This window comes from Rhopalosiphum padi, chromosome 2, assembly GCF_020882245.1.
Source record: "Rhopalosiphum padi isolate XX-2018 chromosome 2, ASM2088224v1, whole genome shotgun sequence".
In the NCBI taxonomy this organism is placed as follows: Eukaryota; Metazoa; Arthropoda; class Insecta; order Hemiptera; family Aphididae; genus Rhopalosiphum; species Rhopalosiphum padi.
Genome location: NC_083598.1, coordinates 86485877 through 86512672, shown reverse-complemented (window position 1 = coordinate 86512672; position 26796 = coordinate 86485877). Strand labels below are relative to the sequence as shown.

Here is a 26796-nt window from a genome sequence, read left to right as displayed (position 1 = left end):
TCTGGCGAGAATTGTATATATTTAAACACAATGTAAAATGTTATTTAAATTTTAAATGAAACAATCTCGCTTTTCTTAATGAGAGATTGTTTATCGTTGTATGTAACCTTTTACTTTGCTGCAGGACGCAGGACTATAAGGGTATGGACGGGATGAGCTTTTTTTTAGCGCTGAAAATGGGTAGAGATGTACTTCGGCCGCTGCCGCCGCTGTACTACGCGTGCAGTCAAGCGCAGTCCGCGCGAGTCGCGCTCATCAAACGCTGACCGGACGCCGCGCGGGCAACATGTCGGCGAAACGCCTGCAGCGACGACGATTATTATACGACGACCGACGCCAACACTCCGAGGCCACTGCCGCCGCCGTGTTTTTTTCATCGTACTGCGACTCGACCTGTATTGCGATCTCGACGTCGTATCAATTATTGTTCCTGCTAAATTTATTACTATTGCAATCTCTGTGATCACAGTACGCATTTCGGGCGCCGTAAAAATTATTGTTTTAATATTATATATCATAAAAAAAATATACTTAGCCGCAGTTTTCGACACCGCAACCATGCAAATAGCAGTGTTTCAGGCCCGGTCGTTCTCCGCGGACAACGCCAAACCGGTAAGCTGCACATTAGATCAATATAAAACATTATTTCTATAATTTAATTTAATATTGTTTTCACTTATTATAATATTACTCTATATGTTGATATTTCGCGTTGTTCAGTATACTCTATCGTTTTACCACAGATTCCTATACGTAGGCTATATATTCTATATACTCTTAATCACTATTAAAACAACTAATACAATTTATATATCTAGGCATCTTAGAGAATTTAGAAAAATTAAGTTTTTAAATTTGTTTGATTTTATACCTGCAGGTGTGAAAAGTATTGTACATTGATTTAGGATCCCTAAAAATATTACATACTATTAATTATTAATTATACTTTATACGATCCCCGTGAATTATTTTTTATACTATAAATATAATAGGTATGGGCTAATAATATTATTCACCGCAAATTTTACTTGTTATCACTCTCGTGTATTTAGTATGATGTAATTATAAATTAGTAGATAATTTCGAAAGTATATTTATAAAAATCCGCGTCGAGTTTTCAAATGTATATAAGTAGGTACATACGAGCTCTAATGTAATATTCATTCATTAATTTCATTCATTCGTTTTATCCGCTTAAACTTTATTTTCAAGCTTTTGTTTTATACTTACATAAAAATAAGTAATTTTACATGACAATATATTTGTTATGATCATTATCTCCTACAATAATAATACGTTCTTATAGGCACCTATAAATTATGTTTTTGGTTTTTGTATTTAATATTCATGTCTACAATTTGTAGTGAAGCACGTGACCGGGTATGTAATATATATATATGTTAACCATATATAAAAAGATTATTGGCTTCGTTCATAAATTATGTATAGGTGTAGTTGTTGGCTACCTATATGGCTAGGTAGGTATATAAATATTATTAACATCATACTATTTTCGTAGTGTTTCTATTTGAATAATTATTATTGAATATTGTGATTAAAAATTATATAGATATTTATATTAGGTATAATATTCTTCACAGTATATCAAACTTTGTATACCAAAGATGTATTTATCTATGTAAATCTAAGTAATAATATAATATCAATATTATAATGAAGATTTTAAAAAATTAGTAATAATTTTTCTCTTTTAATACATATTAAAATCGACCAAAAATAAAAAGTACTGCAATTTATAGAAATATCATGAATCATTTTGATTGAAATATGTGTTTATATACAAAATCAAAATAGGTGCTAATTCGAATTTATTTATTGACAATCGAAAACGATAATTATCAAATTATATTATATTATATTTATATATAAAGATACATTTTAAAGTACCTATAGTATGTATGGTTTAAGGAGAATAAAGTTTATAAGAATATTAGTATAATAATGTGATTTCTTTATATCATTTTATAAAATATAAATAAAATAAATTCAAAGGAGAGTAGGTACAATAAGAGGATATTATGAAAAATCGTGTAATATAATTAAAGTATGAAAAATATATATGAATTTAGTTTGTAAACTATATTTATAGCCTTGTTAACTATATGTACATACTTATTTAAAGAACTTTTTTTGTAATTTATATCAACCTATGTCGTTTATTATTTATATATATATAGAACTTGTACAGGGTATAATAAACGGTTGTTTAACGGTGTACACTATACATATATACATGTTAAACTGTTATATGATAAATGCTGTTAATTTTTTCACTTCACGCCGTGACTATAATATAGGTGTACACGACGAATCTACTTACATTTCGTCACCTATCCATTAGTGTAGACGACATATAATAGTAAACGTTTTATTATTATTATTATTATTATTATTATTAGTTAACAGCTTGTTGAGTTGGTGTTTGCGTATATAATAATATATTATATGCGCATATATATATATATATATAATTATTGTTTGCCTATAATATGTAAATATGCGGTGCGATTGTATTTGTGCGTATGCGCCTCATTTATAATACGCCCGTTCAATGACACAGTTTTGTATAGATACACCTAAATTGTACTATATTCCTTATATAATATACACGTATTCATACATACATATATATATAAATGTAAAGTATATAGTATAATATTAAATAATTTAAGCACGATAACGCGTAGGTATACGTATATCTCCTATTATAATATCGAAAGTGGTGACTGTAATTCATCGGGGATTGGGTGTTTTACACGAACGGAATTATTATTTGATTGATAGATGACGGGGAAAAGCTCACGAGTAGTTATTTTTTTTCCCGGTGAAAATGTTAAGCGCAAGTCCGAACCTACAACGACAAGGGTGGTCCATCCATCATCGCCTACGATCCGCTCCCATTACTCTTTGTACACATACACACACATACATAAACAATAAGTATATATACTGCAGCAAAAGTAACATCGTCATTTTAAGAGCACATAATATGTTTGAACACGTTTCCTGTTGTCATATATATATACCTATTATTGCGATTTTTTTCTGCGGCGTAGGTGTACCTATATATACACACACAAACCCGCATATATATATATCTGTGTGTGCATAAACAGTATATATTATTCTACTATAAAACTAGCTATTAAATATATATGAATAAGAATATATATATATAGGCATACCAATTATGGATAATACTATATACAAAATTGATAGTGTACCTATATATAATAATATATAAATATATCGCGTGTAAAATAATAGCTTTATGGTTATATTATTTATTAAATTATGATGTCTATTATATGTATGCACATATTGTTATAAGATACTGTAATTTTAATTTATACATTATTATTACGTGTTAATTGACTCATTATTATACAATTTTAACGATATTATAAGTACATTAAAATATATATTATATATAATATAATATATATGATGTTATATTATATGAGCGTACTACGTGTTCCATCGTGCTTAAAATCTCGACACCGCTACGATATCGTTCAATAAAATATGACATGACTGCTTGAAACGAGTGCGATAGCCGATGACGGATAACAGCAATATACCTATAATATATATCGCATAATGGGATAAATCGTTTTTGCATATTAAATTATTAAAATATTATTTAAAATAACGGATTTTTACAATAAATTATGATAGGCATATTATATTATGATGCATAATAATATAATATATGTTTCGTAAAAATATATAGTGAACATCATAAAAATGCAAATAAAAAGCATAAAAATATAAAATTAATATTTTATTTATATATACTCATCTTTCAATTCATGCATTAACTGTATTGATTGTGTAAATTTATGTGCATAAATGTAAAATTTAAAACAAAAATAGTTTTGTTTTATTTTATTTTTACTAATGCGTAGTCACTTTATATAACTCAATTTGATGGGTAACCTATGTATCTAATATTCGTATAAAACGGCGTTTGGAGATAGTGTGTAATATACCATATATATTATGTTATTAAATATTTATCCTTATAAAACACCATCTAAAAGGCGACACAACATGAAATCTAATATAATAATAACATGTTATTATATATAGATATTAATATAATATTATACACAACATCTCTCGTTCTCTCTCTCTCCTTACTATATAAAAAGTGGTGACAGTAATCGCACGTTTTACTTGACATATATATAATGTACACAAAAGTTTTTAATAATATTATTATTATTTTCATGTAGTAACAGGTACACACACAAACACTTACACAAATGTAACTAAATATATTAAACACGCCGTTTACATAAAGTATATATATATTACTATATGTAGCTATACATAATGTAAATAAACAGTATTAGGTATATATTATGCATAAAATATACGAAATCTATACGCACACGGTGATTATTATGTTATAGTCAAATCGTACTAAATTAGATCATTAAATATACATATAAATTTACGGATTTGCTAGTTGTTATATATATATATATATATATATATATATATATATATATAGGTATATAGTTTAGCGCGTGGATTTGCAGTCGTTATCGAAACATTGTAGTGATGCATAAATTCTGTAATATATATATATATATAATCGTATATAATAATGCAGAAACAATATTGCAATATACTTATTTAAGTATATACAAAATGAAAATATACATAGATATATTGCTGCGCGATATGAAATACAATATAATGTACCTACATAATATTATAATGTTTAGAGGCGCGTTACAGTAGTATATAATTTGTGCAGTCTATATGTACCCCACGCGCGTAATAATATTATTTCGCGTCGAAAGACTCGCGGAATCGCATAAATTAACGAGTTATGCGTTTATATTATATATATATATATATATGTATATAGTAGGTATAGTTTGTCACATCGTATATATGTATATGTTTCGAGTGAAGTACAAAGGTACTGTTACCTATAGAATAATATACATATATACTCAATAGAAATGCAAGAAATTAGCGTCGGCGGAACAATATATATATATATATGACTAATACATATACACAAAGTTCTTACGACCATCATCATCGAAACTATAATATTCTCCAAGCTATAATATATACGTATATATATATATATATATAGTCACGACGTGTACCCTATATATACTATACTTACTATATATACATATAACTGCACGCGCTTTCTCTCGCACTATTATTATTATTATTGTTATTATTATATACACTACTACTACATTATATTATATATTATGATATTCGACATCGTTTCAAAGGCCGCCACCGATTTCTTGCACCTTATTTGTGTGTATATATATACTACTTGCAAACAAAGAGCAATAGTATATATATATATATAAGTATGGAAGTACGGGCGAGGGGTGGGTGAGGGCGAGAAGAGATGCGATCGAGGGGAAGGCATGTGTTTCTCGTGTTCTCGTGCACACTGTAGATATATATATACGGTGCGCATATACCTACCTACCTATATATATATATATATATATATATATACATCACACTTTGCAGCCGCTTGTTGTTTTGCAACAATTGCATCGCCCGCCCGCCGCGACGGTAGCCCTCTTTTGTTTACAATGTCGCTAATGGATTTCGTCGTGTCCCGGGAGCTCGGTTGTTCGCGCGCGACACTTGTTTCAAACGCTCGCGTCACCTCACCGCCGTCGCCGACGTCGCCGCTGCCGTCACACACACATGCGCGCGCATATCATATACATCTATACATGGTCGTTTGCCCCACGTTCGTCACGCGTGCGCACCGCTCAAACGTCATATCGTTTTCTTACCAAATGTACTTTATACTACTTACATTTAGTGTCATAAATAGTGGGTACGCGTACATTATATTATATATTATATATTATAATAATAATGTGAAATGATTTGGTGGCGACGCATTATATGTATATTACACGTGAATATTTTGAATAAATATGTTAGAATTATAAGGTATACTCATTACACTCATATAATTATACTATCTATTACCTATATATAAAGAGGAATTTCAAAAATATCAATTTTTTTGATTTTTATAATATAATAAAATTATATATGATAATAAAAGCCTCGAGCAGTAAATGTTGAAAAATAGTTACTCATCGACTGATATATTATTATATTCTACGACGTCAGACCTATATGCATAATCTATATACCTATACACATAAGTAAATAGGTAGTATGATAAATGATTCTGAAATTAGCACACAATTATTATTACATTTGATGACATTGTATAGTTTTTTGAAGCGATATGCAAGTAATAACGTATCCTGTATAGCTGCTTTATTGTTTTGCGAGATTATGATAAGAGTATTTATTTATAGTATTTATAGTAACATTTTTCATTGTAAAAATCAATTAGGTACACGTAATTTTATACTTATCTACTTTAATCGTTCATAGTATTATCACAAGAACTTGTCAAATAAAATATTAATTATTTTTTATCTCATTCTAAAATACATATTATATATAGTACTATATACCTATATATCCATTCTAAATTTAAATACATTTTAGTCATTTTACACAACCGAAAAATGCTCCAAAATAATATATGCATTTTTGTGAATATAAATATATGAACATAGTATACACCTTCGGATTTAACGGTGTCGTTTGAGATTTTCTTATATCTATTATCTATTATTATCTTATAGGTGTATTGTATTTTATTTTTCAAACTAACAAAAAAAAATCATGCTATATAATAAAGCGTCTTACATTATTTTACATAAAAGGTACGATGATTACATTGGCATTTTTTCATCATCAAAAGTATAAAAGGAAACTTTAAACCACTGTATACCATATATAGGTGATTATTATATGATGGCTAATCACTAGCATTTTTTTGGAAATATTTTTCGATTTTGTCATCATTAGAACATATTTTGGAAAAAATATAATAATATTTGTTACTATTCCTTTCATAATAATTTTTTTCAAATATTTTCTTATACATTTTTAATTTCATATCGTATTTTCGAAACAAATCTTAATATTTTCTGAACCGCATCACGCATAGATAGATGACACTATACGCGTATGTGCATTTATATACTTGTCGCGAACGACTGAATGTTACGTGACAAAAGAACCACTCTGTATAAGTAAATATAATATATAGAATAGACGCTAACAATGATGTCTGCGGTGTGTGCGTGCGTCTGTGTGCGTGTGTACGGTATTAGAGTGTGTGTGTGTGAGGGGTGACGGTGTGGCCGGGTGGAGTATTAAAGGCGGGTAATGCGATTGGGAATGGGCGCGGCCTCTTCGTCACATCACCACCCCTCCCCCACGGATCAGTGTATCGGTGTGTGTGTGTGTGTGTGTGTGTGTGGGTTAGTAGTAAAGGAGAGGTGACAACTATATATAAGGATATAATGTGTGTCTGTGTGTGTGCGTATACTATACATCTAACGATAAGCATCGTGTGCACACGACCGCGGGACACGGAACGACGACGAATAGCGAACAAAAGTGTATAATATAATATACAAGTGTGCGTGTGTGTATGTGTGTGTGCGTTAGTCGAGACAAATTCGAAAATGTAAATCGAAGTTAGCGTATATCAGCGTAGTGTACACACACACATACACACACACACACACATACATTTACAAAAGAGAATAGACTGTTTTTTTATTATTCGACGCGTGCAAGTATATACGGTGGCGGGACGGTTTTTATGTACACGCACACATACACACACATATATATACATATATATATTAAGTATAATCGAAGATGCGTTATAACCGTCGCCATATATTATCTGCACCGCCTATTATGCGTATATAGTAGCGTAGTAATAATGATAATAAATATATAATAATATCATACTATTATTATTATTATTATTTGCGTTATAGAAATATATTGTTTTGTATAATAATATTATATTGTAGTGTCGCGGTCGTATACCGACCGCCCGCAGAGTTTTTGATTTTCATTCGTTCACAATATCTGTGTGGTACTTGCCTATTATATATTATAAAAAGAATATCGCGTGTTATTTATGTGGTTTTAAACGCGACTGATGGTATAATAATATTATATTATGTACTTTCGCCGGTACGCGTGTGTGCGTGAGTGATTAAAACGACCTATACGCCCCGCGAGTAATGGACAAATTAGTGCGGTTTCGGCGTACCCATTATACCGTTTATACGCCTATAATATACATATATATTTTGAAACCAGTCGATTTCCTCCCGTTTTCCATTCACCCGCCATTCGGTTGCCGCCGAGCCCGCATCAGCGTGACACACGTCATTGGGTTTACGCCGCGACGCGACAATCGTAATTTAAAAGGCCATTTTATTATACATAAATATATATATATACATATATGTATATGCCTACCTGTGTTGTGTATACATATTATATTATGAATTCACCATGGCGGTTGAAGAGAGTGAACGGTAAATCATATGTACAAATAATAAATATATATATATATATATATATATTAGTGATAATAGTTTTAACAAAATGAACGTCAACGATTTATATCGGCCGACCCGTTTCACGTTTGATCGGCTGCTAAATTTATAATAATAAATTACACATCGTGTGCGTATTTGAATAATATATAAAAACATAAATAATCTCGTATAGTTTATATATGCTACGTATATATAGTATAGGTTTATTATATACATAGGACGTTATGCAGCGAGTGTAACGTTGGTGACGTTTGGATACGATAATAATGCATTCTGCAGTATTTTACTATTTAGGATATATACCTAGACACCAACTATTATCTATTATTGTTAATATTCAAAATCAATTTACATGATAGCAAATGTGGATATTATATTGAGACCGTGATCATAAAATATATTATACATAGAAATCTGCAATCGACAGCTATATATTCCTATATTTAAATATAACAATTCATCTAATTATATATACATATATAATGAAATAGGTATATATACTTTTACCGAATAACTTTTTTTTAATAATGACTAGGTTTTGCATATATTAGATAGCTATAGTGAATATTATAATTTATGAGTAAATTGTAATACAGAATAGGTACTATATTATACTAGAATCTAGATGCATTAAAAACATGGAAAATGAATTTATGTGCATATAATTGGCATTGTACCTATATAGATATAAATGGAGCACATCGTGAAACAACTATATATATATATTAAAAAGTATAAATAATGTGTATATTTATATATATATACAATATAAAATTTACATAACATATACAAGCGCGATCCATAAGACGTATGAAGTTTAACCCACTGCACCCTTATTATACTGCAGCAACTTATTGCTTTCCAACTATATACGTCGAATAAGTAATATATATATAAACAAGCTAATGCTGTGACATTTCGCAATTATATTATGTGATGTGAAACAAAAACACAATTGCAGCACTCTTCGTAAAACTATATAATTATATGGGCTAATTTGAGTGATGACAGGTATGTAAAAACATCAGTATAGGTATATATAAGGATTCGGTTTTCGAATATATACGTAGTATACCTAAACAAAATTGATAATTAATTAATTAATTATAGGTACCTGTTATATTATTATACTCATATAATATTTATTTCTGCAATTACCTAAAAATTAACATTTTATAATTATGTATATTATAAATTAGAAAATATTGATACATTCCTATTCGCTATACCGGAGGTATGATATATAGGTATGTGAAAATATAATTCAATGCCTCGGTGATGTTAACATTGAAAAAAGGTGCGCTGTTATGGTCTAATATAGATAAAATGAATACCTATAATTATAAATGTATAAACATAATATAAATAATAAGATCATCATATACACAGTCGTTAAAAAACCAAAACACGGATAGTAATTAAAATCCACGTATATACTTCAGCAGACTATAAATAGCGCACGCTTATTATATAATGAATAATATATTTAGACATTTAGTCATTTACAAAGGGGTGCGTATATATATATGATATAGGGACGGTGCATTTTAAATATATACACGCGCGATGGATACGGGCGATACGGCTCGTAACTTTTAAGTCTCTCCGATTAGGGTTGTCACTGCAACTGCAGTATGTATATAATATAACAGCTAGTTATATACGAGAAAGGGTATCGCGAGCCCTATATAATAGGCGCATGTATTAAAAAATACACAAGACACGATGAGGCCATCGCTTCAGTATAGTTGCTGCAGCAATGGCTTTCTAGCTATCGCACTAGGTATACTCGTTTTTCCGCGCCAGCTTCACGAGAAGAAAACGCGCGGCGGCCCTGCACCCTGCTGCTGCGATATAGGTATATACTATAATATATAGTAGTCCTACAAACGGATATTCTTTTCCCCGCGTATAGTATTGCTATACAACGTCGCGGCACGCTTATTCAAAATACTCGAATATATAATTTATATAGTAAACGGCGGTGCAGCCACCGCGATGACAGTAATTATATATAATATTACACCTACCTATGATGATAGTACATAGAAGATAAAATACCTAACAAAATAATAATATTACACAAGTATACGCGTGTCGGGGGAAAACACGTCTCGTCCGACGGCGGCCGACTGCGCGCAGGGTGTGCGGTAAAAAGAACGACGGCTGGCCGCGATAACCGTCGGTTGGCGTGGTGGTGGTGGTAAACATGGTCGTGTCGCGGGGAACGGTTGGCGGGTTGGGCGTGCGTAGGAGGCGCTATCCGTCGAGGCGGTGCTCCGCGCGCGCGCGCGCTCGTGTATGTGTGCGTGTTTGTGCGTGTGTGCGCGTGTTCGCGCGTTCCCCTACCGCCGCCCGCAGTCCCCGCCACCGCACCCGCGGCAGCCTCCGCCGCGACCCGTTCGTTCGTCCGCGCCGACACCGCCGCCGCCCCGTACCGCACCCCCCCACCAGCGGAAGACTCGCGGCCACTAGGCGCGCGCGCATCTACACCGCGCGCTCGTGTGTGTACGTGTGCGCGCGTAAGCGGTCCGCTCCTGTGCGTGCGTGCGTCCGTGCGCGTGTAGTCGGCCGTACTCGCAGCGCACGTCTCTCATTATAGTACGCCGCGCCGCGGACAAGTCGCTACCGCGTATACGTCGTCGTCGCTGCTGCCGCCGCCGCCGCACAGCAGTCTGTCCCGCATAACCGACCCGTGTCGAACACGAACGCGCTGCTACCTCGTAATACCTATAATACATATAACAGCGTACCTATTTATAATAATATTATAATATATTATATTATATTTTATACACATTGCCGCCCGTGTACGCCGGTAAAACGATATCATCGCAATATTATTATATCGTAAGGAAATAATAACACGACATTATTTACGGAATAAGGTACGGCCGTTAGGTGTGTTCGAGTTTTTTTTTTTTTTTTTATAAATCTTGTGCCGTCAGACTACGGGATTTTTCGGTTTGTTTTTTTTTTTTCACATCGCATTTCGTTTTTCGGTTTCGTTTTTCGAATCGTCGTCTACTCCGACCGCATAGGCGTGCGGCCAATGAATCGCTGCGCGAGTACCGCAACCACCGCCGCAACCCGCACCGACGCCGCCGACGACTGCACCGCGGCGACGCCGGCCGTTGTTGTCGTAGTGGTCTCGTAGCGCGCGCGTCCCGCGAAAACGTCTCGAAACCGCGGGTCTCCCGCGTACCATGACTTCTCAGTTTTCACAACAACTCGCCAAAAATATCGGACACCAGGTAAGAACGACATGATTGAGATGTTATGACGATTATAACTTACTGTAGCTTATTATGCGACGATTTATGATATTTTGTAGAAAAGAGCTAGTCAAGGGCGCCCCCGATTCGAGGTACCTATTATTATATATTTTTTTCGTTTCGCGATAGTTAATTATTTTCTTTGAATAAACCTATATGGTACACCGTCGAGATAACCACAAGAGCTGGAATGAGCCGCTCGCATAGTTATATTTTAATAAATTTCGATACTTTGGCATTTATGTAGATATTCAAATTCGATTTAAATTTGTTGAAAAATAATAGGTTTATAGGTTTTTGAAACTCATCCCGGAGTTGTTTAAAAAGAAATCTGCTAGTAGGTACACCTACCTACCTATTATTAATTCTTCCAACTGTATATCAAATAATATATGTGTATATTTCTTTAGTATTCTTGTAAATGAATATGTTCTTGTATTTAGTCAACATTTACCATAAGCTTCTTATATGTTTTCTGTAGTATTAAAGTATTCTGTCGAAAAATATATTTTTTCAGCGGTTTTTGAGGAAATGATCTCAAAACTCTCAAACCATAATAACAATTTTACTCAATATTCGTAATGATAATTATTTGAACTATTGGCACATCTATTTCTATGTAGGTACAATATATAGTACATTATTGTGATATAGAAGTTTTAATTTTTTTTTATTTGTGCTACTTTGTTATGTGTGAAAATTACATAAATTAATATGTACCTAGTAGAATTAATTTGCATAACTTAACTTAAACATACTTTTAATAACGACTGTTTATTATTCCGTTGGTAATTATTCTATATAGGTATATGCACATGCATTTTACAATAATCGATCACATTTATACAAATATTAAAACGCTATTGTTCATTATAATTCCTATGCAATAATAATTAGGTAGAGGTAGGTAAATATTATAATAGTCGTATTATTGGGTACTAACTATACATACTACGAAACACTTGTTACACATGATTTAGATATATTTCATAAAACTTTTGATAATACTATACCTGTTTGAAGTGGGATGTATAATTAGAATTTTTTATTAAGTACGTTTCAGTCATAATATCTTTCCGCGAAAGAAAATCATTATCTCGAATTTGTTCTGATTATTTACGAATAACTAAAATATTACGTGTTTATGTAGATATCTTGAGGCGTTATCTAATTTTTAAATACATATAGTATTTATTGAAACAAGCGTAAATCAACACTCTTAAGAGCATTCTTTAAAACCACGAGAAAAATACTATTATCATAGTATATATATAACATACAATTATTGTTATAAACATTTCGGTTGTACCTATACATTTTTATACTCAATTAATAATGTATCATATGAGAATATGAAATTTATCAAAATGGTTAGAATACTATTTACTCTATTTTTTCTATACGTCTGTTTGTGGATCAAATTTACGCTCATTTTTTTCCGTTTGCAATTAAGACTTAAATATTATAGATTTATAATAAATAATAGTTACCTTTAGATATTACTCATAAATTATGATTTGTGACTATCACGAAAACGGGGGGTTCTCTGTACATTTTTTTTCTTTTTAGTAAAGCCGTGTACAATAATATATAAATCTTTAAAGCTATAAATATTAACGCGAAGAAACTGTCTATACAAATAACTGTCAATAACCGTAGTTATACCTTGTTTTATTTTGGAGTGTGCGTTCAGATATCGCGGTATATCCTCTAAGCGTATATATAGATTTACATACACATTATACACATATATAAGTGTGTTTATAAACACAAAAACCGATAAAATGCCAACGTAATCTATAGTGTACCTACATATATAACATCGGCATAATGTTTAATTTTTCCGAAATTTCCGTCGACCAGAGTTAATTTGTGGTGGTGCCAATCGGTCAGATACCTGAAATACATATACGCGGTATTGTAGTGTTTATGTATACCTACGTGTGTGTGTGTGTATGTGATTTAATAATACTCGCGATTTTGGTTATCTCGGGAAAAGCCGCCGCGGCCAATCTACACAGCGCGCCGGTCGCCCACCCCGACAACAATAGTAATAATTTTATTATTAATATTATTCAATACACCCATCACACGCATCATTAGACGCGCGTCCGTTGCTCGTGTCCGATGTTCGCGTATGTCCGCCGAGTGTAGTTTAACAATATAATGTATAAGTAACACTATAAAAATACGCTTTCGCATTTTAAGTCTTAAAGTAATCGTTGTTATTATAATAATATATCGCATAGAACTGTTAAAGTTTCAAATTATACACGTATAATATTTTTATAAATTACGCGTCGAATGCACAATGTTCCTCGTCTACAGCAGAGGTCCCGTAAGTAAAAATAAAAATATGATAAATATATATTACTATAATAGGTATACGTTGATAAATAATACGTGTGTAGTTTATCATTTTGAATTTTAATGATTTCGTTCTGTACACGCCAGCCTTGATCATATAATATGATTTTATATATTATACCGCACGGGATATTGTATAAAGCGACAGCGCATAATATTATATGGACGCACGATCGAAAATTCGTTGTAATTTTTTACAATTTTATAATCCGAAAAGTACTCCATATATTATTGCTGTACTATACGGTACATTATAATTTTCCTCACGAACGGCGACATCGGTATATACCTATACTGTATTATAATAATATTATACGGTCGGCGGCGTATATTGTACCTATATAAAGGTATAATAATATTAAGCACGCGCCGTCTTCTTATAATATGATACATTGTGTATCACTGCACTCATACACACACACACACACACATATATATATATATTATTAGGTATACAATACTTACAAAATGTGTGCTGAGCCCATTGTATATACTATAGAGTAATTCTTAATGTATAACAATAATATATATATATATATGTATATACCACATATAACACATATATATATATATATTATTATAATATATTTATCGCGTGTATACTTATGTGTGTATAATAATGAATTATAATTATTGTTCGGCCGCAACCGTATAATATAAAACCCGGTAATTGTGTGTGTGTGTGTGTGTGTGAGTGTGTCGTACGGTGGCTGAAAAACAAATTACACGTTGAATACTAAATGGTAATGCGGCGACGGCGGTCCTACTGACCTATAGACAATCGAGGCCCCAAAACAATATCACGTTTATTGATTCAATAGTTTGTAATTTGTATTTCATTCTATTGTGTGTGTGTCATTTCTGCCGTCTCGACGAACAAAAAAATCTAAAACAATCGAAATCGAAAAAAAAAACATCATATTTTATTACTATATATTTAATAATACCTGATATCGTATGCAATGACATCATGTTATGGGTATATATAAATATATAGTGGCGTATAACATACAATGTACTTTGGCGCCCACGCTTGAGATTTCAGTTCTTGTCGCCATCGTATACCTTCTCGATATAACCGCCCGCATACCTTATAGTTTGAAAAAATATTTTTTAGCGTTTTTCGTGTTCAAAACTTACATCATAATATATACATAAATATATTTGGTACAATAATACCGCGTATTTATATTTACATGATGATTTGCTTCAGTAAATATATATATATGTGGTTTTAATGCGTAATAAGAAACAAGTTATGTTTATACATATTATATATATTAATAGATTGTATATATAACCTACGTATATACTATACTGCATGTAGTAGGTATACACGCCGACTATTATTGTAGGTATCCGTGTTTGGGGGGCTCATTTTTATCAAGTACATGAATAATCATATACCCACGTTTATATAATAGGTTTCTTATTTAGGTATAATAGAGCACCTTATTAATTATTAATAATCAGCGTGGTAGTTCTAATTAGAACAGCAAAACAGGTCATAGGCATTGTTATTGTTATTGTTATTATTTTTTCGTTATTTTTTTCTCCTTCGTTCTCTTCCGCGCGTGCACAAAATCGCCGCCTTGTTTAAATAATTAGAATATAATTTATAATCGTCACGCTTAAAAACATGCGCTAAAAACGACGTCACACATAATATTATATACCTATGCATAATATTCATATTATGACGTACACTGTACAAATTATATAGTTCTGAAATTTCTTTTCGTGTGATATTACGGTTTTTAGCCCAACGTTCACGGGTCAAAACGAAATTTGAATACGAACCAATAAAATCATAAACATATTATATTGTACACGATGTTCGTTGTATCGCGTGCCTAAAAACTTGCAGCGTGCTGCCTTGTCCGGTTTATACCTATATTTTGCTGTACTATTTTGTCAATGTAACATATATTCATACATATAATAAAGAATATATATAATATTACGTTTATTTAATAATATACTCTGGCACGTTCTATGTCGCTGTGTAAAAATTATGGTTATAATATATTATGTTCGTATTGCCGCGGCCGTCTATAGGCCAAAACAAACGACTATGTTATTATTATAAAAAAACACAAAGTCTCTGCAGTGCAGTATATACATAGGTTATAGGTACACATATATAATATTGTTTTCGGAAATTCAATCAAAACAGATGAATATATTATATGTACATATAAGTGGGTACTTGCGAAAAAATTGATTCCCTTATAATACCCTCTTTCGCACCCCACTCTTGTGTTGTATTATATAACCATATATATATATACATTTATTATATTATTTTTATGTGATTTTTCTTGAGTTATCGCCTTTGCATTACTGCGACCCCTCTTTCGAGAAAAGTGTAGATTATAATATATATGTGTGTGTGTATATAGCGTGTATACGTGTATATTTATTTGTTTTCGACACGCAAACGGATTATCGCGTGGGCGACAACCAGCGCGAACGATGTTTGCACCGCGCGAAATCTAATATCCGACTTATAGCCGTGCGAAGTTCTATATACTCAACAGAGTGAAATATTTATTTATTTACCCACCGGGTAAAACGTTGAAACGACCAGATAAATTTAAACGAAATATGTCATCTTATATACATGCACGCACTGTGCAACACGCGTACCTACTATATATCTATATGGGATGACGGTAAATACTACTATTATATTATTCGAAAACGATTTTAATAGTAAAATATACCAGATTACCAGCTAATTTAAATATATATAAAATAATACCATATAACTATGAGGATATTCGAAATATTCGTGTTGATATTTATTTATTTTTAATATTCTTACATTCATTCGAATATGTTTATTGTTAAAACTATAGCAGATACATCTATTACACATCGTATAATATATATAAGTACATGAAAAAAAAAATTCGGTTTTAATCGAAATTATATTGCAGTGTATTGTTGGTACATACATATATACACATAGATATCTGTCTATACTTGCTATACTTCTTTTATTTTTTGTAATGGAATAGAACACATTTTTATTCGACAACTGTACCTACTGTGGTATAACTTATGAACGTATAATAGATTGTAAAACTTTAGAATAATAACACAATGTTTAATATTTTTTTCTTTGAATTAGAATCATCATCATAATAATATTACCAACATTATAAATATTATAAATAGAAATAATATGAAGAATGTATATATTACAATGTAATAACGTAATTTTATTAAATCGTAAATAAATTTATTTTAATTGTATTATTGCAGAAGGAAATTTGAGACATTTTAGAAGGGTGTATATATAGGGTTTTGCCTACAAACAAATCAAAATCATAACCGTTAATAATAAATTCGGGTACACATGCGTATAATGATGCATCATTATCGTAGCATTAGTTGATAACGTAATATTTTAATAAATATAATAATATACTATAATGTCCGGATTCAAATATAAAATGGAAGACTTGAATAAACAGAATGTATTGTGTACAAATTCGTAATTCAATATGTTTCGATAATATGTTTAATACATGCGGGCTCATTCTGTACTATATGCAATTGGGTAGGAGGAGCGTAAATGGTTGCCGCCATTCGTTCTACTTTCGTATAATATTATATTATATATATAAAATAATAGTATAGAATTTATGGAGGTGTGCGTCTTAGCGACTCTGCACTAATATTTGATGACACGCCGTAACCAATAATAAAACGTGTATTCCATATATATCCTAGAATTTTTATGTCAGACTATACCCAAATGTCTGGCCGTCTAGAGATTCCTATATAGTTTTCACGAAGCGGATTTCCGTTTTACCAGTGACTTCGTCATTTTGCTGGTTGTATGATAACGCGCAATGATTTTAAAACAAATTATCGCTCTTTCGCGCTAATCCCAGTCGCGTATCCCTTTAAAAACGCGCGTTTATCGTGCGGTGTGAACGAGCGGTTCGTGTTACAAAAATAATCTCAGTGGTGATATGCGCCTAGCTGCATACATTCTCATACGAAGTCTTCAAAGTTTTTGTAACGGGAATTTTCGTTTAACGGGTCACTCTCCCATAAGGGGGTATAGTACATACTATATACCTGTGTTGTATATAAGATGGGTAGGCGCAATACACGTATTATAATACAAGTATACCGTTCCCAAAACCCTAACCACGCGCACCTATATATATATATATATATATACGATCGCGGTTTTACGATGCGCGGATTCGGTAAAAAAAATAATTTTCTACAAATCTATATCCTGCACTTTATCGATAGCCGTATCTTATTTCCGCACGGTGTCGACAATATAAAGGTACGTAGATACGGCTATTACCATGTGTATATATTTAGGTATACAGGTGTAAATCCGTTGCTCGCTATTACCGCAAAATATATATATACACCACTATATATAGGTATGGGGTAGGGACGCGAATCGTGAGGTAATCGTTAGATCGAACGAAATCTGGTATAATACATTGTATATATATATGTATGATGTGCGCTATACCACATCCCTTTTGAACGCGCGCCCATATAAAATACTACCATCGTCATATAATATATATTATAGGACTTGGTGTACCGTTATACCCGTGGACAGCGCGCGGTATACGTCGACAACTCACTGTACTATATATATTATATACAACGACTGCTGTATATACACCTACCATACGGTGGGCTTGTCACTCATACAATATGTGTATCGTATAATAAGTCTATACGTATATATCGTGTGCCTTTTCGTCCGTCCGATCCGTCGCGTAATATATATATATCGTTCTGATCTCGTTCAAAATATAATAATATCATATCATATCGTATATTGTTCCGCGTCAAAAATCACGTCCTCTTGCACACGCCGCAGCATCAGCCGTATTATTATTATCATGAATGTTTGTGTGTGACGCTCGTCCAAATCCAATCATCCGTGTGACACCGCTCGTCGCCGACCGCTGCAGCAGACGACAACTGTCGAAAAACCTAACAATATAATAACAACAACAACAATAATGTCATACGCATGCGACACGGTTTTTAACGGTATACGAATCACACGGCTCGTTGACTCTCTGGTCTGTCGTCGACGACGTTTAGGCGTATACCTACGTATGCGTCGTACGCAGTATATCGTTTTTTCCTATACATTACACGTGTATAATTGTACTGCGTTTTTTGCGCGCGTCTTGCAGTTATATCGTATAACATTATATTTTGTGCGGAATGCATAATAATTGCATCGGGCGGGTACTTCTATAATACTTTGTTGAATTCCCCAAATATACATTTATAGGTACCTCCTACTGGCGTTAAGTTCTATTCCGCCGACCTACACTCACACACACACACACACACACACACACATTAATATGTATCTCGAATCGAACGGCATGATGCGTATAACAAGTGTACAATATAAAATATTATGTAGTTCACTGCAGTTATATTATATCATAGCGAAACACTGTTTTATAGTATTACATATATATTATTATTGTTTGGGTGTATATACGTTTATAATATTATCATAATGTGCTTATTATAGATTTTTCGTTTGCAGACCACATCGTTAGCGCCGCCGCCGCAGTCTCTGTTACCGCAGCCGCCGCACACGTCTTCGTCGTCGTCTTCGAGCCCGCCGCCCTTACAGCTATCGCTCACCGCGGCCCGGCGACACACGTCCGTATCGCCGCAACCGCCATCTTCGACCGCAGCCGGCCACAACTCGTCGCCGCCGCCACCGCCGCCGCACCACCCGCGGTCCACCGTCAGCGGATCGACCGGACCGTCGGCCGCACAACCGCCGTCGTCCACGGCACCGTCGTCCGTCGGCGGCAGTCCCACCACGGCCGTAGCCACGGTCAGCACGTCCACCGCCGCGGCCGCCGCACCTCCGCGGTGCTGCGACACCGGCCGGCCCATATTCACCGACCCCATCACCGGGCAGACGGTGTGCTCGTGCCAGTACGACCTGCTCAGCTACCAGCGACTGGCCGCTTCCGGCGTACCGGCCCTGTCCATGTACACCGCACCGTACCCCGAGGGCATGGCCGCCTACTTCCCGGCCCTCGGCTCTGACCAGCCGCCGTTCTACTCTGCCGTAAGTCTGCTTTTTGTGTATATTTTTATTTACTTATTATTGAGTCGGACGGATAAAGGCGATGTCACCTTTTGAATTTTTTTTAAAAACGTCAGTTATCGTAACGCCCCTTAAATTTTAATATATAAGTCTAGCTATTAGTATATAATATAATGCTCAACCGTGTAACGTATAGATCCGGATTTATTCACGAGGTCCGTCGTCATCGGTGATTTTTATGTTGTTAATTTTTCATAATTGAAAGATCGCTTGTTTAATTATAATATATTATATAACGATATGTTCGTAAACGGCTATGATTACAACACCGTACTTGGTATATCCGATCGCAAATGTTCACAGAAATAATATTTCGTTTTAAATTTACGTTTAGGTGTATATATAGTCAGTCGTTGATGTCACCGTACGATTAGGGGTTTTTTTCTGTGCTGAGTATTTAAGAACACCGATTCCGATGTTTAGGCTATATTGTAATTATAATTATTTTATATTGAGAATTAACCTGCGCGCATTTCCATATAATATTATATATTACCTACTAATCAGCTGAAATTGTGAACACAAACAATTTGATTTAAATTTACCGCGATGTGCGTACGAAACGATAATAAATTACCTTTTACATTAATATGCATTTTAAACAACATTTTATAATAATTGCGGGGAATTATATTTAGTATTATCTATTTATACCTATGCGTGTAATTTACTGCAGTTTTGTGTGTATAATAATATGATACCTGTACGTGTGCACGGGTAATATATCATTTAAGAAAACTATTTCGGTTACATATCATTTTATCTGTTACCCTGTTGCCGGTATAATATCATACAATATAATATTATAACAACGGCATATTATTATGTACTATTGTGTATACTCCGAAAAATTTACCTCGTGTGTTATCAACCTTTTAACACGATTCTCGTGTGTTAGGCACATAACTCGTGTACGCCGCTGTATCCCGAACGTATAAAAATAATTTATATTATAATATCATATGCGTAGTACCTTCACGCCAAATGTCGGTCGTCGTTCTTAACGCAATATTCAATCCCATGCCCACTCTTGTCCACCCTGTATATCATCCGGAGTATCCTATGATAACTGTAATATAATATAGTATAATATAGTATACTATAATAATATTATATATATATATTAAATAAAATACGCGTTTGCGGGCGTTTCATAAATCGCTATAGTCCCGATGCGTATATATAATGTTTGTAAATTCGCATATATTTATATAATATTTTAATGTATCACTTAACATAATTCATAAATATATTTCATATTTATCGAGAGAATATCAATATAATATAATATCATTATAAATTATAATATACGAAAACGATTTCACGAAATCATTCTCCACTATATACATATATAATATATATAAATATATATTCTATGCAACCGCATTACTTTTTCACAAGATGCTCATGTATATACATGTAAAGGTATTTATATAAAAACGATATAATTAGCATAATGTACATGGCATTTTTTTCCTCGCCAAAGGATATACTGCAGAACGGACAAAAACCCATATTCCGACACGTCACGTCTGTGTCATATGTGATACATGCATATCGCGTCATATGTGAAGTGACGGTTCGGCGATCCATTGTCGTGCATATATATATATATATATATATATATATATATATACCTACACGATCTATATTAGGCATACACTTAAGTCGTCTGTACCCATATAGTACATAGCGTACACATTATATTGCGTATAACGACCGTGGTGTACACGGTATATATGCGTGTAGATACTACTCATATTATATTTGTGTTATAATAACGTTAATAAACGAGTTCACCCTAATAACTACGCTTATTGTATGTATATGATAATCTATTTTATTATTATTATTATTATTATATATATATTTTTTGTATGTGCGCAGGCCGCAGCGGGACTTGATCTCAAAGAGAACTTGGCAGCTGGAGCTACATGGCCGTACCACTCGGTCTATCACCCCTACGACGCGGCGTTCGGGTACCCTTTCAACGGGTGAGTACCCCCAAAAATACACACATATATACTAGGGTTATACTAGGGCAGAGGCACAACAATATATTATATTATTTTACGCGTGATGCGTGTGTGTGTTCGATATCGTGAGTATATATGTATGTACGCACGTATGTATATATATGTTGTTCACCTAAAACAACAATGCGCCAAACTGTCGTCCGTCCAATAGGAATGGCGTATATTATATAATAATATAATGTAATATATAAATATAAAGGTACACGTATATAGATTGCCGATGGGGTGGAGGAGGGTAGGAGGTACAGTACGTCACCGCGGTTAATGTTCAATTTTTTTTCCTGTCGTCTGTTCTCCTATATTGTATTTTATTCGGTAAACCTATTCGTCCTTCTACATCGCGAGTGATTACAAAAATGGACGCCGTCTCTATTCCTCCACCCATCACAGTAGTGGTACTTATAAACGAATACGTTTCAATCATTTGGCAAAATATACGATATTATTATACAATGTTATGTGTAGGCAGGTACACCTACTTTTTGATCTTCTACATATAGGTACCTAAATATATAGTTCCATAATGAATTCAATTGCGATTTTCCAATCGACGATTTCGCGCACATGCGACGCTTTTATAGCGTCCGTTCCCTTTATACCTCGTCGAATTTAATTATTAAACTTAACATCATATCCTTTAATTATTATGATAGTGCGTATAATATATTAGTATAATTATTAAACTCGATTTTTTTAATATGCCAACGCATTATGAATTATACTCGTAATGTATAAATATTTTATGCGTAGGTATATTATCCACTATATAATAGTTATATATATACTATGCATGATCGTTTGATCTCATATATATATATATATATATATATTCTATGTTACAAGACGTATACCTACCTACAGATACACGGTATTGCATACAATATCATGTACAACACAAGCACAATATAGCATGCTTAAACTTTAGGTTTTGTAATTTTGCTAGAATAACATGTTTCATACATAAAAAAATTTGTTTACAACATTCATTCTATAACCATTCGTAAGATTATACATTGCAGACTTGCAGTACACACACACATATATATATATATACTTATGATTTGCCGTGCACTTTTCAAATAACATTTTTAAGCTGATATTAATAATAATATCTGTGCGTATGTTATATACCCATGTATTATACTTTAAATATTATGTTATTACATAAATGTATAGATATATAACAAAACCATTATTTTTATACAAGCGCGTATAATTGTAACTTAAATAAAATTGTTTGTATAAAGTATTAAACACCCACGCAAAATTAAAATATAAATGTATAATTATATAAATTACATATTATATATTCTTGTGTTACAAATATATATTATACTTATCCTAATATTATATATATAGTGTATACCTCCGTATTACTATATATGCTGAATTGCATTTGAAATCTTGTAACATTTTTTTCGTGTAGGTTAGGTTAGTTTTCTTTCGTTCAATTATACAATTTTAACAATTGTTCATTCATATTTATACTGTAGTTATGTAATGAGTTATACAGATAATAACATTTTTTTTATATCTTATATCGATTTATGTTGATTGTATTTTACCACTGTATGATCCGCTTACGCAATACCTATAACTATAGTAGGTTGACAACATTACAAATTCTAATTCTTGAACATAGAATGTTAATTTTGAGACATTGTAAGTAATGTTTTTTTTTTTTTTGAAGAACGTCTTTCGTTTGTGTTAAACAGACTTTTGATTACGGTTAACCTTTATAATCACCTCGCGGTCGTCCACGAACAATTAAAACGTAGATATATCTATATGTATATTGTATAACGTTATTATTTAAATATACAATGTGTAATACGATTTTTATTCGTATATATTTTAATTTTGTGTCTGAAATTCTGAATTATATATTGGATCTATACGAATTCGTTTAAGTGCGCTCGGTTTTTTAATTTTTCATTGTATTTTACAATCAAACATATTTTCTAAAACTATTGTTTGCCGCTCTAAACATTATGTAATAATAATGTAATTATGTATTTGTAGGTATATATAGTGTACGCATTTAATTGATACAATATCTCATTTATTATAATATGTATGTGTATGTAATATACACATAGATAATATGGCTTATAGCGGCTGTTTAGAATTGCGAAACATGATTCCAGCCGATTAGAAGCTTTACAAGTACAATATATATAATAATATTATACTACTAATACTATATAATATATAAAATAACATACGTCCCACATCGTATTATGACAAATGACAATCGGTTGACTGAACGGGAATAATATATGTACATGTGTGTAGGCACACACACATAAGGGTACCGTTGCAACGCTATATAGGAATTAGGATATGTTATCCGATATATATTATATATATATAATATTATATTGGCGATGAATAATTATTACTATTATTTTTCCGTTTAATACCCCCCACGTGATGTTATAGTAATGTTTTCTGTCAGGTATAATGTATAGGTAATATTGTATGATAATATAATATATATAGATGTGCGATTTTGTATTTAGGACGGACGTTATAATATAGTATTATGATTACCGGTCAGTGCTTTATAATTAAAAAAAATACATTTATATATTAATAAACAACAACAACAACAATAAAATAAATAAAAGTCTATCTCCGGTGGTGTATAGTTTATATTATATAGTGTGCCGTTGGTTGACCGGATAATGTTTATAAAAAAAAACCATATCGCGTTTATATATATTATATAGAGAGCTGACGATTTTTCCATTGAAAAATAATAATAATATTTTAAACACCATTACGAGTTTTCATCTTGCAAAAAAATAGCCAGGCTCGCGTATTATTATTCGCGCGCGGATGGGGTGAAAAAAAAGTTCCATATAATGGGCGATTCGTGTTATCGATGTTGATGATAATGATGAAAGCCAGTACGACTATCCCTTCGGAAAGCCGATTTTTTTTTCGCTCACGACCCCTGTATAATATTGTTTCACTTATACATTATTCCGAACCGGAACGCTATAAAAAAAAAAAGGAAAAAGTGTTACGTTAAAAGCTTTGTCCACTTTTCAGTAGGTTAATTCTTTTTTTCTCCATACACGTCGCGTATATCCTGCAACGACAACGATTTCTATGTCGGCCATATTGGTGGCCTTTGTAAATCAGTAACTTTTGCGTGTTCAAACGGAATCTTATTTGTTATTTGTTTATACCTATATATTATAAAAACCTATACCTATAAATGTATTTGTGTGTGTGTAACTAGTATTATTAGACTTTTGCGAAACACTATTATAAACACAAGCAATATCGTAATATTATTTCAAATGCATTTTATATAGGTAAATCACCTACTCTTTTTAGAAAAGTCTTATGAATAAATCTATCGTCTAATTTGACTATGAGGAGTTGTGTATGTTTTTGTGTAATGCCAAATGGATATCGCGTATTCGTATATAAGATTAAATTTGTCTACAAATAACATCATACGCCGAGGAAAGTGTGAAAAAAATTAATCGTTTAACCAAAAATGTCAGATCATCAATTGGAAAAATTCCAAAATGCCTATATGATATATATATATATTTAACTCAAAATTATTAGATATAAAACGCGCCAGTGATAATATTTATTCTTCGGTCGTTAACGAATTTTATCATCATATTTTCGACATCAAACAAATTTTGTTATTATATATTCTTGTCTTATTAAAATAGACTTGTCTTTTTAATTTCCCTTCGGGTATACTTAATGCGCGACACGCAGTAAAATTATATACTATACTTACATTAATAGATGCGTATGATGATATTAAGTTTTTAAAATTATCCTCGAGCTCATTTTTATTGGCAAATCGAGTTATTTTGTACCTTGTTGTTTTTATATAATGTAAAAATATTATATTTTTATTAAGACGATTTAATAAATAGGACTAGAATTTTACTCATTAAAATTATAACCGCTGGCGTGTTTAAATAAATATCTGGTATAATATTATTACATTGTGTGTGTGTTTCGGTGTTATGAGAAACGGGCAGGTTTGTTTTAAAAAAATGATGGTAGCTATGACAAATGTAAAATTTAAAAATTATCAGGTGTTTAGTGTTTCAAAATTTGGTGTTATTTGTGGATACAAAATTGATAAATGAGTTGAAAAAAGCCTGAAAATATTATTTTGACTTTTACTATTAAGCTTACCCATATTATTCAAATAATATGTGTATGGGTATTCCTATTGTCTTTAGAGGTTGGTAGCACTGAACCGTAATTTTGTTGTCGTTACTTTTTTTTTGCACATTCCCGTATATATACTTTTATAATATATTACGTGTTTCATATATACCCTTATTCCCTTTGGTCAACTGACACGTACCTACCTATATAGTCGTCGTGGTCGTGGTAATATCGTCGTGGTCGCCGTCGTATTGGTCGTCCGGCAGATGGTTATGGATGGGTTCTGGGCACGAACGGGTGGTACGAAATGAAAAAGAATTAAAACA

At 32.4% G+C, this 26796-nt stretch overlaps 1 protein-coding gene across 6 annotated transcripts in view; it reads left to right on the top strand.

Annotated features, from left to right (window-relative positions):
- Window positions 1-249: 249 nt before the first annotated feature.
- The window catches only part of LOC132920320 (homeobox protein caupolican), a 42054-nt gene continuing 15507 nt past the window's right edge, over window positions 250-26796 (top strand). The window contains exons 1-3 of one of the 6 annotated variants that reach the window (XM_060982609.1): window positions 250-612; window positions 19698-20237; window positions 22164-22270. In XM_060982609.1, coding sequence (XP_060838592.1) covers window positions 559-612; window positions 19698-20237; window positions 22164-22270 — 701 coding nt within the window. In that variant the 5' untranslated portion in view covers window positions 250-558. Of the gene's footprint in view, window positions 613-11041; window positions 11744-13860; window positions 14103-19682; window positions 20238-22163; window positions 22271-26796 lie in introns of those variants that run through there. The other 5 variants (XM_060982607.1, XM_060982608.1, XM_060982611.1 and 2 more) reach the window with 5 other exon arrangements.